We start from the raw sequence: 22897 nt of genomic DNA on the forward strand, positions 1-22897 counted from the left end.
CTTAATAATAAATAAACATGAAAAAATAAAATAAAAGTAGAGTAGGGAGGACAAGATAATTCAGAGTCATTTTCTTCCCTCTATGTCCCTCCCTCCACCCGCTCTGGGGCCATTACTCATAAACATGGCAAAGAAGGAAACTCTGTGTTTTGGATAACTTCCAGGGAAGGCAACTCATACCAGTTATCAACTGTGACACGATGCTGCTCCACAAACAACCACAAAACTTTAGTATTATACAACCACAAGTGTGTCCCTCTGGGGTAGTCAGGCAGCTCTGCTGGTCTTGGGGGGGGGGGTGGTTCTTACATGCTTACTTAGAAATAATCTTCATTTTTTCCCCCTCTTTTTTTTTTTTTTTTTTTTAATTTTTATGTGAATTCTAGCTAGTTAACATACAGTACAATATTGGTTTCAGGAGTAGAGTTTAGCGATTCATCACTTACAGACAACGCCCAGTGCTCATCCCAGCGAGTGCCCTCCTCAATGCCCATCACCCATTTAGCCCATCCTCTACTCACCTCCCTCCATCAACCCTCAGTTTGCTCCCTGTTGTTAAGAACCTCTTATGGTTCGGGGGGCCCCCGGGTGGCTCAGTCGGTTAAGCATCCGACTTTGGCTCAGGTCCTGATCTCACAGTTCGTGGGTTTGAGCCCCGCGTCGGGCTCTGTGCTGACAGCTCGGAGCCTGGAGCTTGCTTCGGATTCTGTGTCTCCCTCTCTCTCTGCCCCACCCCCACTCGCACTCTGCCTCTCTCTCTCTGAAAAATAAACATTTAAAAAAATTAAAAAAAAAAAAAAAGAAACTCTTATGGTTTGTTTCCCTCTCTCTCTCTTTTCCTTCCCCCCTTCTCATATGTTCATCTCTTTCTTTCCTTAATAGAAATGATTATTTAAAAAAAAATTTTTTTAACGTTTATTTATTTATTTAAAAAAAATGTTTTTTAACGTTTATTTATTTTTGAGACAGAGAGAGACAGAGCATGAACAGGGGAGGGTCAGAGAGAGAGGGAGACACAGAATCCGAAACAGGCTCCAGGCTCCGAGCTGTCAGCACAGAGCCCGACGCGGGGCTCGAACTCACGGACCGTGAGATCGTGACCTGAGCCGAAGTCGGCCGCTTAACCGACTGAGCCACCCAGGCGCCCCTAGAAATGATTATTTTTAACCTTACTATCCTTTACACCTGGTTTTCTTATCCCTAGGATGTATTCTTTGATTTCTGTGTAATCTTAGTCATGCTTATCTACATCACTTGCATCAGTCCGTGAAGGTTTATCACCCACAATTGAGCATCACTTGAAAACTATAATTTCACTCGTCTACATACCAAAGTGCTGCTGCACATAACCACTGTTACGGATTCCTCAATCATCCTTAGCTGGACCTCTAGTAAAACATCCACATGCCATTCTTAGGCAGTGAAGATTTGAGAGAGATGGTTTTGAAAACCATAAGAAGTCCATGGGGTTACTATGGTGGGGGCATGTGTTAAAAGCCTGTTTCTTTCTCTTTTCTTAGGGCAGATTCCAAATGGAAGATCTGGTATATAAGCCAGAACAGGTGCCTCATTACTACCAGAATGACTATCTGCGCCTCCAGCCCTTCTACAACACAACTCGTAGCTTCCTTGGCATCCACCAGCCAAACGGAGTCTTGGCATGTGGCCAGCCCCAGGAAGTGCTGGTGGATTATTACATTGATCCCGCTGATGCAATCCCTGCCCAGGAAGTCATCTTCTCCTACTATGTGAGACAGGGCAATGAGGGCTGGGGAAAGTGCACGAGGGAAGGAAAGGAAATGAGGAGAGTGAGACGGAGAGGGTGATTTATGTCTAGAGACACGGTGCAAGTCACGTGGGTAATTTCAAAATGTTTAGAAGCCGTATTTAAAAAAATGAAAAGAATAGGTCACACTAATTTAAAAAATACATTTTAGGGGCACCTGGCTGGCTCAGTCAGGGGAAGAGGCAGCTCTTGCTCTTAGGGTCATGAGTTCAAGCCCCACACTGGGTGTAGAGATTATATATATATAATATTATGCATATGTGTATGTGTAATATATGTATATATACATATATACACACATATACGTAATATATAATACATACATATCTGTATAATACATATATATGTATATATACACATATACACATAATATATAACACATATATTATAATAATATGTATATATACATAATATAATACATACATGTATAATAACACACATACATGTATATATACACACATATACATAACATATACTACATACATATATGTATAATAATACATATATATGTATATACACACATATACGTAATATATAATCATACATATATGTATAATAATACATATAGATGTATATACACACATATATACATAATATATAATACATACATGTATAATAATACATATACATGTATATATACACACATATACATAATATATAATACATACATATATGTATGATAATACATATATGTATATACACATATACATAATATATAATCATACATATATGTATAATAATACATATATGGATATATACACATATATACATAATATATAATACATATATGTATAATAATACATATCTATATGTGTATATACACACACGCATATATATACATAATATATAATACATACATATATGTACGTATATATGTATATATACACGCACACACATGTATATATATACACACATATACACACGTGTATATACACGTATATATGTATAAATTTAACCCAGTGTATCCAACATATGATCGTGTCAACCTGAAATCAACACCAAAATTATTAATAGATATTTTACACTTCTTGTTTCAGCTGAGTTCCAAGTCTCTGAAACTCAAAGTATGTATTTTCTAGTAGCCACCTTTCAAGGGCTCCAGCAGTCACATGTGGCTCGTGCTACTGTATTGCACAGTGTCGGTGTAAAGGATGGGGGTGGATGTGAAAAAAAAGAGATTTTAGAAAGGAGCCCAGGGAAACTGTCTGGGAAGATAAAACGAAGAATTAAGGAGAACACATTGCTGGTCAGGGCTGAATGGGAGCTGGGTGCGTGAATGGGGGAGAGGGTGCGGAGGGGCTGGGACTCAGAACAAATTTCATTCTGTGATTCATTGGTCAGTAATTTAAAAATAGATGATAAAGGTTAAAATTAACATTGATAGCAGCTTTGTGGTGTGAGTAAAATCACAACTTGTGGCTTGATAAGCGGCTTTACTGGTCACCTTGGTGATAGCGGGGAATTAGATTTGTGTAAAGCCCGGGTTTGCCGGGGCCCAGAGTCTCTATTCTCTTATCACCCTCTTCCAAGTTTCTGAGGGATTTTCTCCCCATTGATTCATTTCAGTGTCTTCGCGCAGAAACAATCATCCTGACCAAACAGGATGAGGAGGGGTAGACAACATAAGGAGTCAGAGTGCTAACACGGGCACTGTCTTCGGGACAGGAGTGTGGGGATAGTCCGGGGGCGGTGGACGGGCTGATCAGTGTGGAAGGGCTGCGGGCCAGCTGAGAGTCTGAAGAGCCGTCCCTAGAGCCCTTGACTGCAGTCTGAGCTGACAGCCTGCTTAGAAACAGTTTCACTGAATTTGGTTTCAAGTGAGTAAACAGGGAGAGTTCGACGAGGGGATTTCTCCCCCAAAGAGTCAAATGTCAGAAGGGCTCAAGGCAGTTTAAAGTGCACTCGTTTCCGTTGAATTCTGAATCAAGCGATTAAAAAAAAAGTTATGAAGACGGATGGATTTGGGGTTAACTTCATGTTACAAGGAGTCTAAGAGAATCAAACCTGGAGACCTTCAAGAATCGGTGGACAGCTCTCTATTGTGAAGAATGGCTTCTGTTCCGTTTGGCCCCGAAGTAATGATGACCTTTGTCTCCTCCCATCCTTGGCCGTGGTTCTCGGGAGCGCCTCCAAGAGGAAGGGTCATGAAGGCTCTTGGTGCCATCCGACATTTGACAAACTGACGGATGCGGCATGAAGCACTGAGCCAGGCTCTGGAACAAAGAAAGGAGACTTTCCTTATGCAGAGAGGCAGGGATGCTCCACAAGTAGGGTCCCATAACTTCTCTGCGGTTGATGATTTTTTTTTTTTCTTTTCTCTTTTTTAGGTAGTGGGGAAAGGGCGTTTGGAGATAGAGGGGCAGAAACACCTGAATTCTGAGAAGGAAGGTGAGTGTTTAGGCTTCCACTGAAAGATGAAAGGATGTCTTCAACTTCCAGGAAGCTCTTGTTATCCCAGAAGCAACAGAGAAGAAGCAATGAGAGAATACCACTGATCACCACAGAGCAGGAGAATGGGGAGGCCGCAGCTAGGGCAATGAGAGGCGTAGACTTGTGGTTGGAGGTCATTGGTAGACGAGCGCGCATTCTCATCCCTGCGTATCCCCTCTTCTTTTCCAGGAATGAAAGGCTCCTTCTCCATCTCACTGACCTTCACTTCCAGACTAGCCCCTCATCCTTCTCTGGTGATCTATGCCATTTTTCCCAGCGGAGCGGTTATAGCCGACAAAATTCAGTTCTCAGTAGAGACGTGTTTTGACAATCAGGTAAAATGGCAGTTGAGGAAGGTGAAGAAAAGGTCCGGGCAGAGAGAGAGAGAGAGAGAGAGAGAGAGAGAGAGATCTTGTGTATGCTGGGGCTGGAGATCAGGCAGGGACAGAGGAATAGGAAGATAATAGGGAGGCGGATGTCATTATCGTATTTATATCTTCAGGATGTTTTGTTGAAATCGCTCTCTTTCTTTTTAGAAAGTCATGCCGGGGAAACTGTGTATTCTACCCAGGTCTTCTTTCTTTTTAGTTTCTGCCTCGTAAACTTTCTGTGTTATTCTGTGCTGTGCTGCTCGCTTTTTCCAGCTGTACCGCAAGGGCACTAGTTCTAAAAGGGCCAGACTTGGGGCGCCTGGGTGGCGCAGTCGGTTAAGCGTCCGACTTCAGCCAGGTCACGATCTCGCGGTCCGGGAGTTCGAGCCCCGCGTCAGGCTCTGGGCTGATGGCTCAGAGCCTGGAGCCTGTTTCCGATTCTGTGTCTCCCTCTCTCTCTGCCCCTCCCCCGTTCATGCTCTGTCTCTCTCTGTCCCAAAAATAAATAAACGTTGAAAAAAAAAATTAAAAAAAAAAAATAAAAGGGCCAGACTTAAAAAAAAAAAAAAAAAATCAGTATAAAAGTGAAGGAATGGGCCCCGATGCCAGAACTGGGGCATATTGGCAGATGAGGCAAATTATGTTGTTTCTCCCCGTCTCCGGGCTGACCTGATCCCCAAGTTATACTTTTCCCTTCCCCAGGTTTCCCTTGGCTTCTCACCTTCCCAGCAGCTTCCAGGAGCAGATGTGGAACTACAGCTGCAGGCAGCTCCTGGGTCCCTGTGTGCCGTTCGGGCGGTGGATAAGAGTGTCTCACTGCTGAGGCCAGAGAGAGAGCTGAGCAACAATTCTGTGAGTAGTCTGCTACTGGGGCGGGAAGAGAAGACAGTGTGACTGCATTCGGACAAAAGATGGATTTCAGGGAGTGAGAAAGAAAGGCGGAGGGAAAGCCTGAGCTTTTCTACCATAAGGTGGCAGAAAAGCTGATGGGGAAACAGAGGTAAACTGATGGCATGAGGAAGGCAGGGCTCATGTGGGCATAGAAGTAGGAAAGATGTAATAGGAGATAAGGGTGACAGATTATTGAAGAAGGTGAGAAAGAGGGGGGGCCTGCGTGGCTCAGTCGGTTAAGTGTCTGACTCTTGATTTTGGCTCAGGTCACGATCTCGTGGTTCGTGAGTTCGAGCGCCCCGAGCTCTGTGCTGTCAGCACAGAGCCTGCTTGGGATCTTCTCTCTCTCTCTCTCTCTCTGCCCCTCCCCCGTTCACGCACATTTCTCTCTCTCTCAAAATAAAGAAGTGAGCTTTAAAAAACCTTTAAAAAATGGTGAAAAAGGGGTCAAAAATGTAAAGGTAGGGGAGATTTTGTGATGCAATAAATACAGGAAGATTTCGGGAGTAACGAAGAGAAATAAGACAAGGGCGGTGAGCTGTGGCCCCACAGTCCGAGAGAAGTTTCTCTACTGATTTCACTGTGTCAACAGTTTATTTCCTTTTCCCTTCCTGTTTCAGATCTATAGGATGTTCTCATTCTGGTACGGTCACTACCCCCATCAGGTGGCTGAATATGATGAGTGTCCAATGTCTGGCTTCTGGAACTCTCCACAAACCCTCTCGGTTATGTGGAGGCCTTGGTTCTCTGAACGTGTGGACCTTTTCCATTTTTTCCAGGTAGATGTTCTTACCCGTTTTGTTCTTGTAGAAACAATGGTGGTGGGGGGCGGAGGAAATTCCTTAACTAAAAAAAGCAGAGAGACTCATGTGGGCGCTGAGGGGATAAAACCTTGGAAGAAACTCCTAATATGTGAGGTAGCCTCTCCTGGTCCTTATCCTTGAAGAAGGTACCCAACTGCCCAACTGCATTGGAAGAGGGCCACCGTGAGAGGCTGTGTGCAGCCTCTTTCCAACATTATAAACAATACGTGAGTAGAAGTTAAGTACTTTATGAGTAGGAGTTGGGGATGCCGAGGCCTAAGTCTGACCGGAAGTCTCTGAAGTCAGGAACCATGTCTTGTCCGTCTTTGTATTCTCTCTAATGACTGATCCTTCATAATACTCAATGTGTTTTTGTTGAATTGACAGAGCCGATATGGTTCCTGCCCTCAGAAAGTTCAGGCTAAATCAAATAATAAGGGCACAGTGACTAACGTTTGGAAGAAGCATGAAATATATTTGACAATGAAATAAGTGGATTACACTTCAGGGATAAAAAAAAGGATGAGATCTTGTCATTTGCGCCCACATGGGTGGATCTTGAGGGTGTTATGCTCAGTGGCATAAGTCAGTCAGAGAAAGACAGATACATATGATCTCACTTCTGTGTGGAACCTAAACGACAGCAACAACAAGCTCATAGAATAATCTGGTGGCTGCCAGAGGCAGTGGGCATGGGGTGTGCAAAATGAGTAAGGGTTGTCAAAAGGCACAGACATCTGGTTTAAAAGAAGTCCTGGGGATGTAACATATAGTATGGCAACCACATGGCTAATAATATTGCATTACATATTTGAAAGTTGCTAAAAGAATAGATCTTGAAAGTTCTCATCGCATCACAAGAAAAAAACATCTTTTTTGTACCTAGGTATGGTGATGGATGTTAACTAGGCTTATTCTGGCGATCACTATGCAGAGTATATATTTAAAAAATTGAAATTTTTTAAATTTCTGGCTGACAGAAGTGAACAAAACTTGGTGGCTGAGTGTTGGGGAATAAACACCTGTATCACAGTTAACAGGAAAAGAAGGCTTGGTTCAACCCTTTGAGGATAGACTTCCTAGGCAGTAGCCCACATAGTAAGGGAGGGGACCACTTTAACTCTTCGTCCTCCGGTTTCTTTGGTGCCTATCAGGACATGGGCCTGAAAATACTGTCCAATGCCCAGATTAAGAAGCCAGTAGATTGCAGTCACCAGTCTCTAAAGCACAGCATTGCAGTGGCGGAAGGTAAGCTACCTGTGTAGCTTAAATCATGGAACTCCGGAAGCAACTCTTTGCTTCCTGTTCCTGTTGCCTCCGGTCCGAATGATAATGGCTTGCCGGTCATGGATGCAGGCAGCCAGATCTCTCTCTGGGGAGCACTTTTGAAGCTTGAAGCCCTTACCTATTCATCCCCTGGCCAAACCTCCTCATCTGTCACTTCCCCCTGATGGCCTTGAGACTAGTCGGTTCCTCGGTACTCCTTCCTCCTTGTCTCTGACTTGTTCTCCGTTTCCCTCTAAATTTCTTGGTCGTAGTTCCTCTGCCTCAGCTTATCGTACAACAGAAGTCTTTTGGGAGAGCCCGGGTGGCTCAATTGGTTAAGCGTTCGACTCTCGATATCGGCTCAGGTCATGATCTCAGGGTTGTGGGACTGAACCTCACCTTGGGCTCCACATTGAACATGGAGCCTGCTTGAGATTCTCTCTCTCCCTCTGTTTCTCTTCCCCACCCCTACTCGCACATGTGAGAGGTCTCTCTCTCTCTCTCTCTCCCAAAAGTCTTCTGTTTTCCCAAATTCCCTTATTCTTGTTCTCCTCAGCAAATTATGGTAATCGTCTAGTGAGTTTTGAATCATCATCATCTTCATCACTTCAGTCAGAGGATCCTCAGATCCGCCAGTATTTCCCAGAGACTTGGCTCTGGGATCTGTTTCCTGTTGGGTAAGTGATGCCTCAAAGATATAGCAAGATTGTACCTTGTGGAGTCAGCAGCGAATTCAGAGTCAGATCATTTTTTTTTTTTAATTTTTTGTTTTTTACATGTATTTATTTTTGAGAGACAGAAAGAGACGGAGCACAAGTCAGAGAAGGGCAGAGAGAGAAGGAGACAAAGAATCCAAAGCAGGCTCCAGGCTCTGAGCCATCAGTACAGAGCCCGACGCGGAGCTCGAACTCACAAGCCATGAGATCGTGACCTGATCCAAAGTCAGACTGAGCCAACCGACTGAGCCACCCAGGCACCCCAGAGATAATGTTTTGTTTTGTTTTGTTTTGTTTTAAGACATGGATTTACTTATTTATTTTTAAAATTTATTATTTTTTTAAATTTTATTTTAGAGAGAGAGTGCAAGCAGGGGAGGGGCAGAGGGCGAGAGGGAATCTTACGCAGGCTCCATGCTCAGCACAGAGCCCGGCCCGGGGCTCCTGACAAGCTCATCTCAAGGCTCCTGTGTCCAAAAAGTACATGAAAAGATGCTCCATATCGCTAATCAGAGAAATGCAAGTGAAAACCCCGACGAGATCGCACCTCACAGATTCAGGGACACTGGCTCTTTCAGATACGTGTGTCCACACGTGCCCACCTGCTCTTACCCCCTCCTCTACGCAGGCACCCCCTTCTCCCATGTTTGTACATCCTCACTCCCCCCGAAGGGTCACGCTCTGAGGCTGGCATGTTCCTCAGTTCGGTTGCCTTTTTTACCTTCCCCCCACCTCCGTGACAGCAACAAATGACTTCTGCAGGTGAACTGATAGCTTCATCGACAGTGTTCTCCTTGTCCTGCTGTGTGTGTGCGCCTCACCTGGGTTCTGTGTTCTCACAGTAACTCCGGGAAGGAAGCTGTCCACGTCACGGTTCCTGACACTATCACCGAGTGGAAGGCCATGACTTTCTGCACCTCCCAGACTAGCGGCTTTGGTCTGTCACCCACTGTTGGACTGACTGCTTTCAAACCATTCTTTGTTGATCTGACTCTCCCTTACTCAGTAGTTCGAGGGGAATCTTTTCGCCTTACTGCCACCATCTTCAATTATCTAAAGGACTGCATCAGGGTAAGAGCCGAGATACGGGAATCTCTGACCCCGGGAAAGAGATGGGACGTGATTCCCCGTTTTCCTAAGCCTCTGTGCGTGGCTTCCTGTACTCAGACCCTTTATATTTCCTAAACATCTTCAGGTTCACGCTCACCTGGCTAAATCCGACGAGTACCAGGTGGAATCGTGGACAGGTCCTCAGGACTCCAGCTGTCTCTGTGCTGATGAAGCAAAAAGCTATCACTGGAATATCACAGCTATCAAGTTGGGTAAGAGGAGGAGGGGGTGGAGGGAGCAAGAGAAGCATAGAGCAAAGCGCAGTCATTGAGAACGTTACCCTTTCCTCTCCTGCGTTCGCTTTGTTCTTGCTTTTTCATTTTATTTGCCTCTATTTTTGCCCTCGAAACCTATGCCATCAATAAGTAAGCAAATGCTCTTTGATCGATGACCAAAAAGTTATCCAAATGAGACTATTTTGAGTGCGAAAAGGGGAGCTTTTGATATTTATGGCAGGACAAGGGCTATAGAGTCTTGTTATTAATCAAGTACTTACTAAGGGCCAGCCTCTGTTCTAGCTGCTTGACCTGTACGAATTCATCTAACCGTCACAAGAGCCCTAAGAGATGTCATTTGCTCTTAAGATAAGGTCCTGGCGACTTAAAGTATGGTCTTCCGATGGATTAGTTACCTAATACGTTAGTTATCTAATACCTATCTGATACAACCACCCTGAAAACTTAGAGGCTTAAAAGAATAAACATTTCTCATCACCCAGTTTCTGTGGGCCAGTAATCTAGGTACTGTTTAGCAGGGTGCCTCTGTCTCAAGGTCTCTCATCGAATACCGATCAAATCGTCACCCAGGGCTGTGTTTTCATTTGGAGACTTGACTAGAGGAGGATCTGCTTCCAAGCTCCTTCCAAAGCCTCTGTCCCACACAGGCTGCGGTTCTTGGCCTCAGCTGTGGGCTGGTGGCCTCCCTCAGTTTCTTGTCACATGAATCTGTCCACCGGGCGGCCTCATGACAGGACAGCTGGCCACCTGCAGAGTAAGGGGCCCAAGAGAAAGAGTGCCCCTGAGATAGGAGCTATAGTCTTTTGTAACTTAATCTCAGAAGTGGCATCTCATTGCTTCTGTCCTATCCTCCTCTTTGGAAGCCAGTCACTTAATCCAGCCCACGCTTTGAGAGGAACTGACACAGCAGTATGAATATCGGGATGCAGAGATAATTGGGGACCCTTAGAGGCGGCCTACCACACTGGACCCGCATTATTGGCATCACCCAGAAATTTGTGAGAAACGTGATATAGGCCCCCACCCCAGATCGACTTAGTTTGTGTCGTAACAAGATCCACTGGTCTTTGAACACCATTAAGTTTAAGGAGCACTGGTCTGGAGGGGAAGAGACCTCCTTGGACCTCCGGCAACAGGGCTGATGCCTTCCTTTCTCCTTCTTTCTTGTCAGGTCATGTAAACTTCACTGTTACTACCAAGATTCTGGACAGCGATGAACTCTGTGGGAGGCAGAAGGGGTTCGTTCCAGAAAAGGGCCAAAGTGACACACTCATCAAACCAGTTCTGGTCAAGGTGAGTTTTCTGCAGGCTTAGCTTCACGAGGTAGAGATAGCAGGCACCCCGGGGGTGCTGTGTGTGTGTCTAGCCGTATGGTTGGTCTCCCACGGCTGTCTGACCCCAAGTGCAGTCAGGTAGCTCATTTGCCTTCTTCTGTGACCCCTTTCAGCCCTTAATTATTTGCCTACCCCATACCAATGCTCTCTGACAGTGCCTAATACAGCGCCGGGTATAGACCCTCAACGAATGTTAGTTTCTCTTATTAAAAATCTCTACTATCGGCATTTGCTGCTTTTTTTTATCCCCTCAAGAACCCCATTGCCAATCATGCCTCTTAGAAGTGTCCTAAACTTGCCCTTAGTTCTAGCCCTTGCACAGAAAGAATTTTACTGGTAGATCCATCCCTGTGTTGAAATGGAGTTCTCAGGGTGCCCGGGTGGCTCAGTCGGTGAAGCATCCCACTCTTGACATTGTCTCAGGTCATGATTTCACGGTTTGTGAGTTCGAGCTCCACATCGGGCTCTGAGCTGGCAGTGGGGAGCCTACTTGGGATTCTCTCTCTCCCTCTTTCTCTGCCCCTCCCTGGCTCATGCTCTCTCTCTCTCTCTCAAAATAAATAAATAAGCATTAAAAAAATTTAAAAAAAGGAAAGAAAAGAAAAGAAATGGAGTTCTTCTGAACTTCAAGGAGAAGCTCTGTTTTCTCTTGTTGGGAGAAACCCTGGGGGCACAGGGAGGGCCTTTTCTCCCCATTTCCCATCCACTTCCTGTTCCTTCAGGGCCACCTGCCCTGACATTCACCTTCATTGTTTTCACCCTATGTCTCTCTTCATGTCAGCCTGAAGGAGTCCTCGTGGAGAAGACACACAGCTCATTGCTTTGCCCAAAAGGTGGGTGAGTGCAGAGAGGGGTTGGTACTGAGAATTCCCGTAGCCAACGGGAGACTTTCTCGGGCCAAAGGAGGAATATAAAGGACAAGAAAAGATAGGAGAGTCTAAGGGTGCTGTCCCTAATAGGACCAATTGGCTGAGAGACAGGATGAAGAAAAAATGAACAACACAATTATGTGTTGTTGTTTAAATTTATTTTCAGCAAAGAGCACTATGAATAGGTTAAAAGAAATTTGCCTCCATCCCACAGCAAGGACTGGGTACAGACAACCCTGGATTATAGAAAGGTTTTCTATGGTTTGGGCTTGAACTCCCACTCTTTTGACCTTCTATGCTTTCCCCTTTTCTCTGCCTCTCACAGGACAAGTGGTTTCAGAATCCATTTCCTTGGAGCTCCCTGTGGATGTGGTTCCCGATTCAGCCAAGGCTTATGTTGCGGCTCTGGGTAAATAGCCAGAGATTCTTGCTCAAGAGGACAAAAAAAAAAAAAAAAAAAAAAAAAAATGGGGCTGAAAGTTGCTGAAAGTGTGGAGTGGGTTGGGGCATGTGGACCTATCCGAGGGAAGATGTGTTAAATTAGAAGGGACAGTGGGGCGCCTGGGTGGCGCAGTCGGTTGAGCGTCCGACTTCAGCCAGGTCATGATCTCGTGGTCCGTGAGTTCGAGCCCCGCGTCGGGCTCTGGGCTGATGGCTCGGAGCCTGGAGCCTGTTTCCGATTCTGTGTCTCCCTCTCTCTCTGCCCCTCCCCCGGTCATGCTCTGTCTCTCTCTGTCCCAAAAATAAATAAACGTTGAAAAAAAAAATTTAATAAAAAAATTAGAAGGGACAGAAGAGCTTTTTCCATGTAGTGGGCAAATACAGCCTCTAGATAACAGTACATATGGGATTAGATGTCTATGGTAGTTAAAAACAGAAAGGAGCCTGGATAGGAAGAAGTTAAAGGTCAGGGAAGCTTCATATGCGTTTAGGTTCAGGTGGTCTATAAACTGAGTGGAGGAGAGACATAATGTTTGTAGCAACCTTTAAAAAAAAATGAGGAATTTATCTAGTTGAGTATAGCTTAGGGGAAATAACACCATATTTACACAGACAGGACACTTCTCTGGGCAAGGAGAGGGATTGAGTAGAAAAGCATGAGGTTGAAAATCATATCAAACCAGGTTGGGATCCCAGTTCTGCCATTTAATAGCCACATGACCTTGAATAAGTAAACAATTCCGATCCTTCCCCCCCGCCCCCCCTTCTGTGAGACTGTGATGATAACCCACCTCTCTGGATTGGTGTAAAAATTAAATATAAAGTTTCCACCACAATATCTAGCATATACTAGGAGCCCTGTGTATGTTAGATCATTTCTTTACTCTGATCCCCTACTAAGATCCTTTCCAGGATAAAATTTCTCTATTTTGACTGTAGTTGAGTCAGACCTCTAGTGTAACACTCATTTTTATTGTAGGATGTAACTCACTGTCTATGTCTGTCTTTCACGCTGCATTGTGGGCTCCTTGAGGACAAGGGTCACCCCCCCCCCTTTTTTTTTTTTTTGAAAGAGAGAGAGAGAGAGAGCATGCAAGGCAGAGAGAGAGGGAGAGAAAGAATCCCAAGTAGGCTTTGGCTGTCAGCATGGAACACGATGTGGGGCTCCATCTAATGAACTGTGAGATCATGACCCGAGCTGAAATCAAGAGTCAGACGTCTAATGGACTGAGCCACCCAGGCGCCCCACCTCTTTTTTTATTTGATTCTAGCACAGTTATTGCCACATAGTTGACATTCAGTATGTATTTATAGATTTGAATTGAACTTAATGGCTAAAAGTGCAGATGTTAATGGGTCACTTAGATCAGGCTTACAAGGGTGTATAAAATACATGGCTAGGTCAGTAGGTATAACTTGGAAAAGGGGATCAGGATTGTGTTTGCTTTGGCGGGAACATGGTGATTTGGAGGACAATGCATTTATATGCAGTGGAGGAACTTAGAGATTGAGTCTAAGTATTGTAGGTTTTGTTATGTTACTCACCAGCCCGTGACGTGTCTTCTTACAACCCTCCACGCCCTTAGGTAACCCATGTACTTCTTCTCTGTGTGCTCCAGCACCTTGTGTGCACCCAAAATGATCGCACTATATTATAATTGTTTATAGTGAATTCTATTTGTAATGTTTTGTAATTGTTTGCCCCTCGGATTATGATCTTTTGAGATAAAGACTGTACTTGACTTACTGTCTCCCAGGCCACAGCGTAGGCACTCAACTAAATGATAGCCGATACGTGTTTGTTAAATGAATGACAATATGGGGCGCCTAGGTGACTCAGTCGGATGAGTGTCCGACTTTGGCTCAGGTCATGATCTCGCGGTCTGGACTTTGAGCCCCGCGTCGGGCTCTGTGCTGACAGCTCGGAGCCTGGAGTCTGCTTCGGATTCTGTGTCTCCCTCTCTCTCTGCCCCTCCCCCACTCATGCTCTGTCTCTCTCTCTCTCTCTCTCTCTGTTAAAAACTAATAAAGTGTAAAAAAAAAATTAAAAAAATTAAATGAATGACAATAAATCAGAAGGCTTCTTTCTTCTCTCTACCATCACTTTCTCTCTTCTTTTGGATCTCAGGAGACATTATGGGCACAGCCCTACAGAACCTAGACAATCTGGTACAGATGCCAAGGGGCTGTGGCGAGCAGAATATGGTATTGTTTGCTCCCATAATCTACGTCTTGCAGTATCTGAAGAGGGCAAGGCTGCTGACTGAGGAAATCAGGTCTCGGGCAGTGGGTTTCCTGGAGCTCGGTGAGTTGGTTCAATTTTTCTTCTTGAACGCATTCTCTAGGGGCTATGATAGGCTAATAAGATATAGGGAGGTTCCCTGCAAAGTGGCCCACATCCCTCAAAGTCTTGAAAGCCATGTTTTCTTGAAGTTGGTCCTGTGATCTAACCCCATATCTGGCTTCCCAGGGTACCAGAAGGAGCTACTGTACAAACACAGCAATGGCTCATACAGTGCCTTTGGGGAGCAGGATGAAAATGGAAACACATGGTAATATTGCCCAATTCTCAGTGGATCCCAGAGCGTAATTTCTGGGCCTGTGGAACTATTCCTCTCTACCTCTTCCCTTAACCCCATTCCTTCTTACATCCGTCTTCTACTCCTTTAATACTGATTATTTCAGCCTCATGTAGGGTCAAGCCCCTCACCCTTCTCCTTGAGCTTGTGCCTCCCCCGTTCTTGTCCCCATTAATACCCATTAATACTTCCCTTTTCTAGGCTCCTATGGCATTATGTTTCCTCAATCCCCTTCTGGAACCATATGCCAGAATAAATGACAGAACTGTTGCACCCTCACTGGGGAATCCCCGCCCCCCTTCGTGCCACATTTCTCTCTTTACCCACGTAGGTTGACAGCGTTTGTCACCAAATGCTTTGGCCAAGCTCAGGAATTCATCTTCATTGATGAGAAGAATATCCAGGATGCTCTCAAGTGGATGGCGGAAAACCAGCTCCCCAGCGGCTGCTATGCCAATGTGGGCAAGCTCTTACACACAGCTATGAAGGTGCAAATCCACCCCAGGGCTCTCAGCCCATCACCACATCTGGGAGGAGCTGGCACCTCTGACTGAGCAGAATCAAAAGGGCATAGGCCTGGGAGTCAGTGTTCTTCAGGTCTGAGCCCTGGTTCTGGGTGACCCCGGTCGATGTACTCAACCAGTCTGAGCCACAGCTTCCACGTCTGTAGAAAACGAGAACATGTACTAGCACAAGGCTCTCAACTTGTGGTCCTCAGATCAGCAGCAGCAGCACCTGAGAACTTGTTAGAAATGCAAACTCCAGGTCCTACCCCGCCTACTCTGAGAAACTCTGGAGGGCGTGGGCCAGAAATTTGTATTTCTAACAAGCCCTCGAGGTGATTCTGATATTCCCGAAGGTGTGAGAACCACTGGACTAGACGTTCGCTGCGTCTTTTTTTTTTTTTTTTTTTTCAACGTTTATTTATTTTTGGGACAGAGAGAGACAGAGCATGAACGGGGGAGGGGCAGAGAGAGAGAGGGAGACACAGAATCGGAAACAGGCTCCAGGCTCCGAGCCGTCAGCCCAGAGCCCGACGCGGGGCTCGAACTCACGGACCGCGAGATCGTGACCTGGCTGAAGTCGGACGCTTAACCGACTGCGCCACCCAGGCGCCCCTCGCTGCGTCTTTTACTATCTCCCTGAATCGGAAGCGAAGCCACTTTGGTGACGACCCATAGGCAGTCCAGTGTTTTCTGTAAGAGGTTCACTCTGTGCCAGGCACTGTTCCAAGCACTTCGTTTATTTGATCTTATTTAATGTTTACAGCCAATTAATCAGCTAGGTGCCGGTATACCACTATCACTCCCATTTTACAGATGAAGGTGCAGAGATTAAGTTAACCGCCCAAGGTGAATGGTAATGAGTGGTAGGACTCTATTTTGAACCATAGCCGCTGGACTCCATTCACTACATTGCCTGTACCCCTCCCAAACACAGGCTGAGGTGTTGATGCTTCAGGAGAATTTGTTCAATTCGGAATATACCCAGTGAAGGAAAGATTTGTATGTACGTTGCTAGGGAAATCATTTACATTGCCATTCTGGGGCCTCAATTAAAACATTTTGAGTATTAAACAAAAAAAAAGTCTCTGTATAGGATTCACTAGTACATTCCTTATGCCAGATTTTATCAGTGTCTCCAAATCTCTGTCCCCTTATACACTGAAATACACGTGGGAGTAGCACAAGCCAGGGCTTGACTTGAACAAGATGGCAGAGCTGTTTCCTCTTCCTGCCCACCAGCCCCGGCCAGGCTCTTAAGAAGCCCATCACCTGTGTAGCAAGCTTTAGTGATTTGGTGCAGGAGCTCCATAATTAAACTCCCTGGGTTCAACTCCTGCTGCTTATTAGCTGTGTAATCTCCAGCAAGCCATTTAGCCTTTTAAGGGTTTATTTTCTTATCTCCCGAATGAGGATAACAATTGTGATTAGCTATTTTTAAAAACTTGCTAATGTCTTTCCATGAAAGGCATTAAACGGGGTGGGTGCCATCTGATCTCCCCCCTGGAGAAGAGGCTGGACACTTTTTTTTTTTTTTTTTAATTTATTTTCTTTATTTTGAGGCAGAGAGTGAGCACGAAGGGGAGGGGGTGGTGCAGAGAGAGGGGGAGAGAGAAAATCCCAAGCTGTCGGCCCAGACTTGGGGTTTGGTCCGTGAGCTCGTGATCTGAGCTGAAATCAAGAGTCAGACGCTAACCAACGGAGCCACCCAGGCGCCCCCGGGGCCTTCTGCTTCTTGAGAGGATGTCTGTTTGAGGAGGCTCAGATTCAGGAAGAACCCGAGAATAAGAGATTTTTCTCCATATCCCCTCCCCTGTGATTGTCTGCTTGTTTAAATAATCCACCCGTTCAGAGGGGATACTTTTTTGCAATCTGCGCACGAGTCATACAACGCGCTGTGCTGCCTGTGGCCCTGACCTCGTCTCCCTGCATCCTCTAGGGTGGCGTTGATGATGAGACTTCCCTGACTGCATACATCACAGCCGCGTTGCTGGAGATGAGCAAAACCATACAGGTGCGTGTCTCTAGGGCCTCCTCTGTCTATCCTTCCTATTATGCCTACTTCTAGAGACATTGCACCTACCGTTCACCCTTGTAGACTCAAAAAAGGATACGATGACTTCCTTATCACTTCCCGTTTTCAAAGGAATGCCTTATAAACTCAGTTCTTCATTGTACCTTTTAGGACCCGATGGTGAGTCGGGGCCTACGGTGCCTCAGGAGTTCTGTTTCCTCCACTAACAGCCTCTACACACAGGCCCTACTAGCTTATACTTTCTCTCTGGCTGGGGAGATGGACATCAGAAACACTCTTCTTGAAAAGTTAGACCAGCAGGCTATCATCACAGGTATGTTGGCCATGTTAGGAGTGTTTTGTCGAAATTGTGGAAATGCGCTGTGAGTTACCTGTGATTGTTCCTAGTCCCCGTAGTCCCACATATATTCGGTCTTAGAGAGGATTCCTTTTAGCACAAGGTGTGAAGTCATTAGGTCACTGTTGAGGATTTTATAAGAAAGCCCATGGAAGTCCTTAAAAGGCGTTGCTATATTTTTAACACGAAGAGAAAACAAACGGTGGGAGCTAGTCAAAGGACCCCTTGGTGTTGTAGAATCCCCCTTTTTGCCCGTCTTTGACAATTCTTTGCTATGAGTTCACTGAGGTTGACGGGATAAGAGAGACTTTTCAAGGTCCTTTAAAAACTTTATGGACATAATCTCTACACCCAATGTGGGGCTCGAACCCATGACCCCGAGATGAAGAGTCTCATGCTCTTCTGGTTGAGCCAACCAGGCACCCTAAAAACTTTTGGATGTATTTGGAATACTATTTGATGTTCTAACAAGCATTTTATTGATCTAGCTGTGGGGTTAAAATCAGACTTCCAGGTAAAAGCTTAATCTTGGCCTTCATTTGTATGGGAATGTCATTACTAAGTTGTCCTGTCCTGGGTTCTGGGTAGTTTTTTGACTGGTACATAAGCGACTCTAGTCATGAAATGAGTGTCTCAGACCGTGGGTTGCACATACCTGTTCCAGTGTATGTTGATTTAATGAGATGATCTCTTCTCCATTATCTTGCATGGCCGGCTCACATGTTTTCTTTTATGTTTTTCCAATTAGATTGCCTCCTGTGGGCTATTTATTTATTATCTTTAAATGGATAATTAATTAAACTTCTAGATTTCACTCTTCTTTTTTTTAATTTAATTTTTTTTTTAATTTACATCCAAATTAGTTAGCATATAGTGCAACAATGATTTCAGGAATAGATTTCTTAGTGCCCCTTACCCATTTAGTCCTTCCCCCCTCCCACAACCCCTCCTGTAACCCTCAGTTTGTTCTCCATATTTATGAGTCTCTTCTGTTTTGTCCCCCTCCCTGTTTTTTATATTATTTTTGCCCCCCTTCCCTTATGTTCATCTGTTTTGTCTCAAAGTCCTCATATGAGTGAAGTCATATGATTTTTGTCTTTCTCTGACTGACTAATTTCATTTAGCATAATACCCTCCAGTTCCATCCAGTTCCATCCACATGGTTACAAATGGCAAGATTTCATTCTTTTTGATGGCTGAGTAATACTCCATTGTATATAAATACTACATCTTCTTTATCCATTCATCCGTCGATGGACATTTGGGCTCTTTCCATACTTTGGCTATTGTGGATAGTGCTGCTATAATCATGGGGGTGCATGTGTCCCTTCGACACAGCACCCCTGTATCCCTTGGATAAATGCCTAGTAGTATGATCGCTGGGTCCCAGGGTAGTTCTATTTTTACTTTTTTGAGGAAGTTCCATCCTGTTTTCCAGAGTGGCTGCACCAGCTTGCATTCCCATAGCTTTCGCTCTTTTTATTTCCATTTGCTCATCCCTTTCTTTGAGTTATCTGTCGTCTTGGTTGTCCTAGAGTTCTGTTTTAGACTCATCTTCTATTTGCTCACCCTCATTAGCATTTTTCTATGATTTCTCAGAGTTCTTATGCATATCCTGTCATTTTTATTCTTAAAATGTTAAACTTTTGATTAGGTAAAATAAAGGCTAAAAAATTAACAAAATCCTACACGCCAAAAACATGCCCCCAAACACATAAGATTCTTGTAAGTTTCTACTTACCTTATCTCCACTGGCATTAGAATTGATAAATTAACAAGAGTGGTTTTCATGTGATTGCTGGAGGCATTTGTTGATACTCTCAGCTTCACCTTGAGGAATTATGGATGGCTCTACACACACACACACACACACACACACACACACGTATACACACACATCCCTGTGTAAACATGATGGCCAATACACCCGAAGATTCTGAGAAATATTTTTTTTCTAACTCATGATTAATTTTTGGCTGGTGCTTGCTCTGCTCTGAGGTGTAGCATTTACACGTTGAATATGGGAAATCATCTCCTTCTAAGACCTTCCTGATTATGCTTCCTTCTCCACAGGAGAGTCCATTCACTGGAGCCAAAAGCCTACTCGGTCCCAGGATGCCAGACCTTGGTCTGAGCCTGAGGCTGTAGATGTGGAACTTACAGCATATATCTTATTAGCCCAGCTTAGCAAAGCCAGCCTGACTCAAAAGGAGATAGCCAAGGCCACTGCCATAGTGGCTTGGTTGGCCAAGCAACGCAACGCATATGGGGGCTTCTCTTCTACTCAGGTAAATAACCCACTCTCCAACCTCGACTTATCAGGTAGTATTAGGTCCTGTGTGGAGAGAGGACAAAACAACAAACAAACAAAAACAAGACCAAAAAAACTATTGCCCTTGACTTCTAGGTCAAGAGACGTATAATTCTATAGGGAGGGAGGAAAAACGTGTGAAAAATATATAGGGTTCATAACAACGGGTCATATGAACACATAAATAGTACTATATGTACTTAATTCTCTTCCTTTGTAGAGTATGAAACATAATGGAATAAAGAGAAACATTATAAGATCAGTATTTTATGTGTGAATAGGACATATATAATTATGGCTAAATTATACATTAACAGATTAGAAAGCCAATCATGGAGTCAGAAACATAAAAGCAAGATTTTACGGGTATACTTCCTTCTATTGCAGGCATTGGGAAGCTAGTAAGATATACAGTTTCTATTTTAAAAAGTTCACAAACTAGCTCTTTCCGCCATCTTTTCGTGCCGCCATAATGGTGCACATGAATGTCCTGGCAGAGGTTCTCAAGAGCATTGACAATGCTGAAAAGAGAAGCAAACACCAGGTTCTTATTGGGTCGTGCTCCAAAGTCATCGTCTGATTTCTAACTGTGATACTGAAGCATGGTTGCATTGGCGAATTTGAAATCATCGATGCTCACAGAGCTGGGAAAATTATTGGAAACCTCACAGGGCGGAGGGGGGGAGGCTAAACAAGTGTGGAGTGATCAGCCCCAGGTTTGATGTACGGCTCAAAGGTCTAGAAAAATGGCAGAATAATCTGCTCCCCTCCTGCCAGTTGGTTTCATTGTACTGACAACCTCAGGTGGCATCGTGGACCATGAGGAAGCAGGATGAAAACACACAGGAGGGAAAATCCCGGGAATTCTTTTCCTAGGGATAGAATACGCTCATGCAAATAAAATGCCTCACCGGACTCTTAAAAAAAAAATTCACAAACTAGAAGTAAAGTTAGGAAAAGCTCTATAACGACAGAGCAGGATTTGGTTATACCAGAAAGAAACAAAAGATACAAAATAATGCACTTAAAAAGGGAAAGAGAGCTTACAACAACTTGAAGGATAAGAAAAGTCTTCAGGGGAGTAGCATTTGAGGTAGATCTAAAAGCATATGCAGGGGCACCTGACAGGCTCAGTTGGTAGAGCGTGTGACTCTTGGTCTTGGAGTCGTGAGTTCAAGCCCCATGTTGGGTGTCGAACCTACTTACAAACAAACAAATAAATAAAAGGATATGTAACATTTGGAGGGACAACTATTACAAGGAAGGAGAAATGGCATGAGCAGAGACAACAGTTTGCAAAAGTATAGAATGACTGTCGGGAAAACTGGGTTAGCCAATGCATAACGGGACCTCAGTTTAGAAAGTTCGGACAGGTTTATACCATGGAGGCCCTTGTGTATCAGACTCAAGATTTTGCGCATTCTGAGAAGCTATTAATTTTTTTAACTTTGTGTCAGAAAGATTAACCTGTTACTTACTGTTACTTAGTGTAGGGGATGGTTCTGAGGAGAGAGACACTGGATTTGAAGAGATAGGACACTCTTGGGCGCCTGGGTGGCGCAGTCGGTTAAGCGTCCGACTTCAGCCAGGTCGCGATCTCACGGTCCGTGAGTTCGAGCCCCGCGTCAGGCTCTGGGCTGATGGCTCAGAGCCTGGAGCCTGTTTCCGATTCTGTGTCTCCCTCTCTCTCTGCCCCTCCCCCGTTCATGCTCTGTCTCTCTCTGTCCCAAAAATAAATAAACGTTGAAAAAAAAAATTAAAAAAAAAAAAAAGAGATAGGACACTCTTTCATTTGTCTAGGTTAGGGGTAAGGAGAACTTGAATTTGGCGGCAGTTGGGAAAAAGATGTAAAATCGCATGATATATTCAAATAGTATCATAAAAATCGTCTTAGATGATTATACAGAGAGTAGTCATTAATTCATTTGTGCTGCAAATGTTATTAAATACATACCATATCCAACTCACTGATCATACAAAATAATCAAAAAAGCATATTTCTTGTCTTTGTAAAGATTGTATTCTGACTCGTTGAAATTAGGGCCAGTTTCGTTGAGGATATAACATGTAAATTAGACCTGGAAAAAGAATATATTTTAACTGATGAAGTATCTGGTAAAGATGTTAAGAGCACTGAAACTGAATATGGTAATGCCTTAATAGGAGTTTAAAAAAAATTATATGGCACTGGGGCACCTGGGTGGCTCAGTCACTTGGGTGTCTGACTCTTGATTTTGGCTCAGGTCATGACCCCAGGGTCGTGAGATTGAGCCCCGCATCGGACTCTGCACTGAACGTGGAGCCTGCTTGAGATTCTCTCTCTCTCTCTCTCTCTCTCTCTCTCTGCTCCTCCCCTGATTGCACTCTCTCTTTCTAAATAAATAAATAAATAAATAAATAAATAAATAAATTATATGGTACTATCCTTCCTTCCTGCAAAGAAATTCTTGGCCAAAGATCAGGAAGGACTTCTTTCTTGCTGAGCCCTAAATAATCATGATATACAATTTCAGAAAGCTGTGAGTGAAATGTTTAGAACTCTCAGTGACAGATACATGTCAGAATTGTTTTTCAATAAAATCCTTAGCTATTACAAGAAGGCACATGTCACCCACAGTGGTTTTTCAGCCAGTGATGAGGTCTCGTTTCTTGAATTGTTTCCACATATTGGAGCAATAAGGACCTTTTGGGATCAAGTTCACGGAGAGTAGATAAAAAGTTGTGTGTAGATAGTCAAGCTGCATAGGAATCACTTGTTCGCAGCTTCCCCAGAGTGGGTGACCTGCCTTCCTGTTTTTTCAAGAAAAATTTTTTTGGGGGCGCCTGGGTGGCTCAGTCAGTTGGGCGTCCGACTTCAGCTCAGGTCACGATCTCGCCGT

The 22897-nt window shown here is 44.4% G+C and overlaps 1 protein-coding gene and 1 pseudogene across 3 annotated transcripts in view; both read left to right on the forward strand.

The window, feature by feature from the left end:
• Positions 1 to 22897, forward strand: part of A2ML1 (alpha-2-macroglobulin like 1) — a 48837-nt gene that overhangs the window by 20235 nt on the left and 5705 nt on the right. For all 3 annotated transcript variants that reach the window (XM_045465724.1, XM_045465722.1, XM_045465723.1), the window contains exons 12-29: positions 1521 to 1748; positions 4114 to 4174; positions 4406 to 4551; positions 5290 to 5439; positions 6099 to 6257; positions 7436 to 7529; positions 8104 to 8224; positions 9106 to 9334; positions 9459 to 9585; positions 10781 to 10902; positions 11725 to 11776; positions 12138 to 12221; positions 14382 to 14558; positions 14724 to 14805; positions 15164 to 15320; positions 17275 to 17349; positions 17521 to 17683; positions 19781 to 19995. In XM_045465724.1, coding sequence (XP_045321680.1) covers positions 1521 to 1748; positions 4114 to 4174; positions 4406 to 4551; positions 5290 to 5439; positions 6099 to 6257; positions 7436 to 7529; positions 8104 to 8224; positions 9106 to 9334; positions 9459 to 9585; positions 10781 to 10902; positions 11725 to 11776; positions 12138 to 12221; positions 14382 to 14558; positions 14724 to 14805; positions 15164 to 15320; positions 17275 to 17349; positions 17521 to 17683; positions 19781 to 19995 — 2442 coding nt within the window. The remainder of the gene's footprint in view (positions 1 to 1520; positions 1749 to 4113; positions 4175 to 4405; positions 4552 to 5289; positions 5440 to 6098; positions 6258 to 7435; positions 7530 to 8103; positions 8225 to 9105; positions 9335 to 9458; positions 9586 to 10780; positions 10903 to 11724; positions 11777 to 12137; positions 12222 to 14381; positions 14559 to 14723; positions 14806 to 15163; positions 15321 to 17274; positions 17350 to 17520; positions 17684 to 19780; positions 19996 to 22897) is intronic.
• Positions 20418 to 21522, forward strand: LOC123591429 (annotated as a pseudogene).

This window comes from Leopardus geoffroyi, chromosome B4, assembly GCF_018350155.1.
Source record: "Leopardus geoffroyi isolate Oge1 chromosome B4, O.geoffroyi_Oge1_pat1.0, whole genome shotgun sequence".
NCBI lineage: Eukaryota > Metazoa > Chordata > Mammalia > Carnivora > Felidae > Leopardus > Leopardus geoffroyi.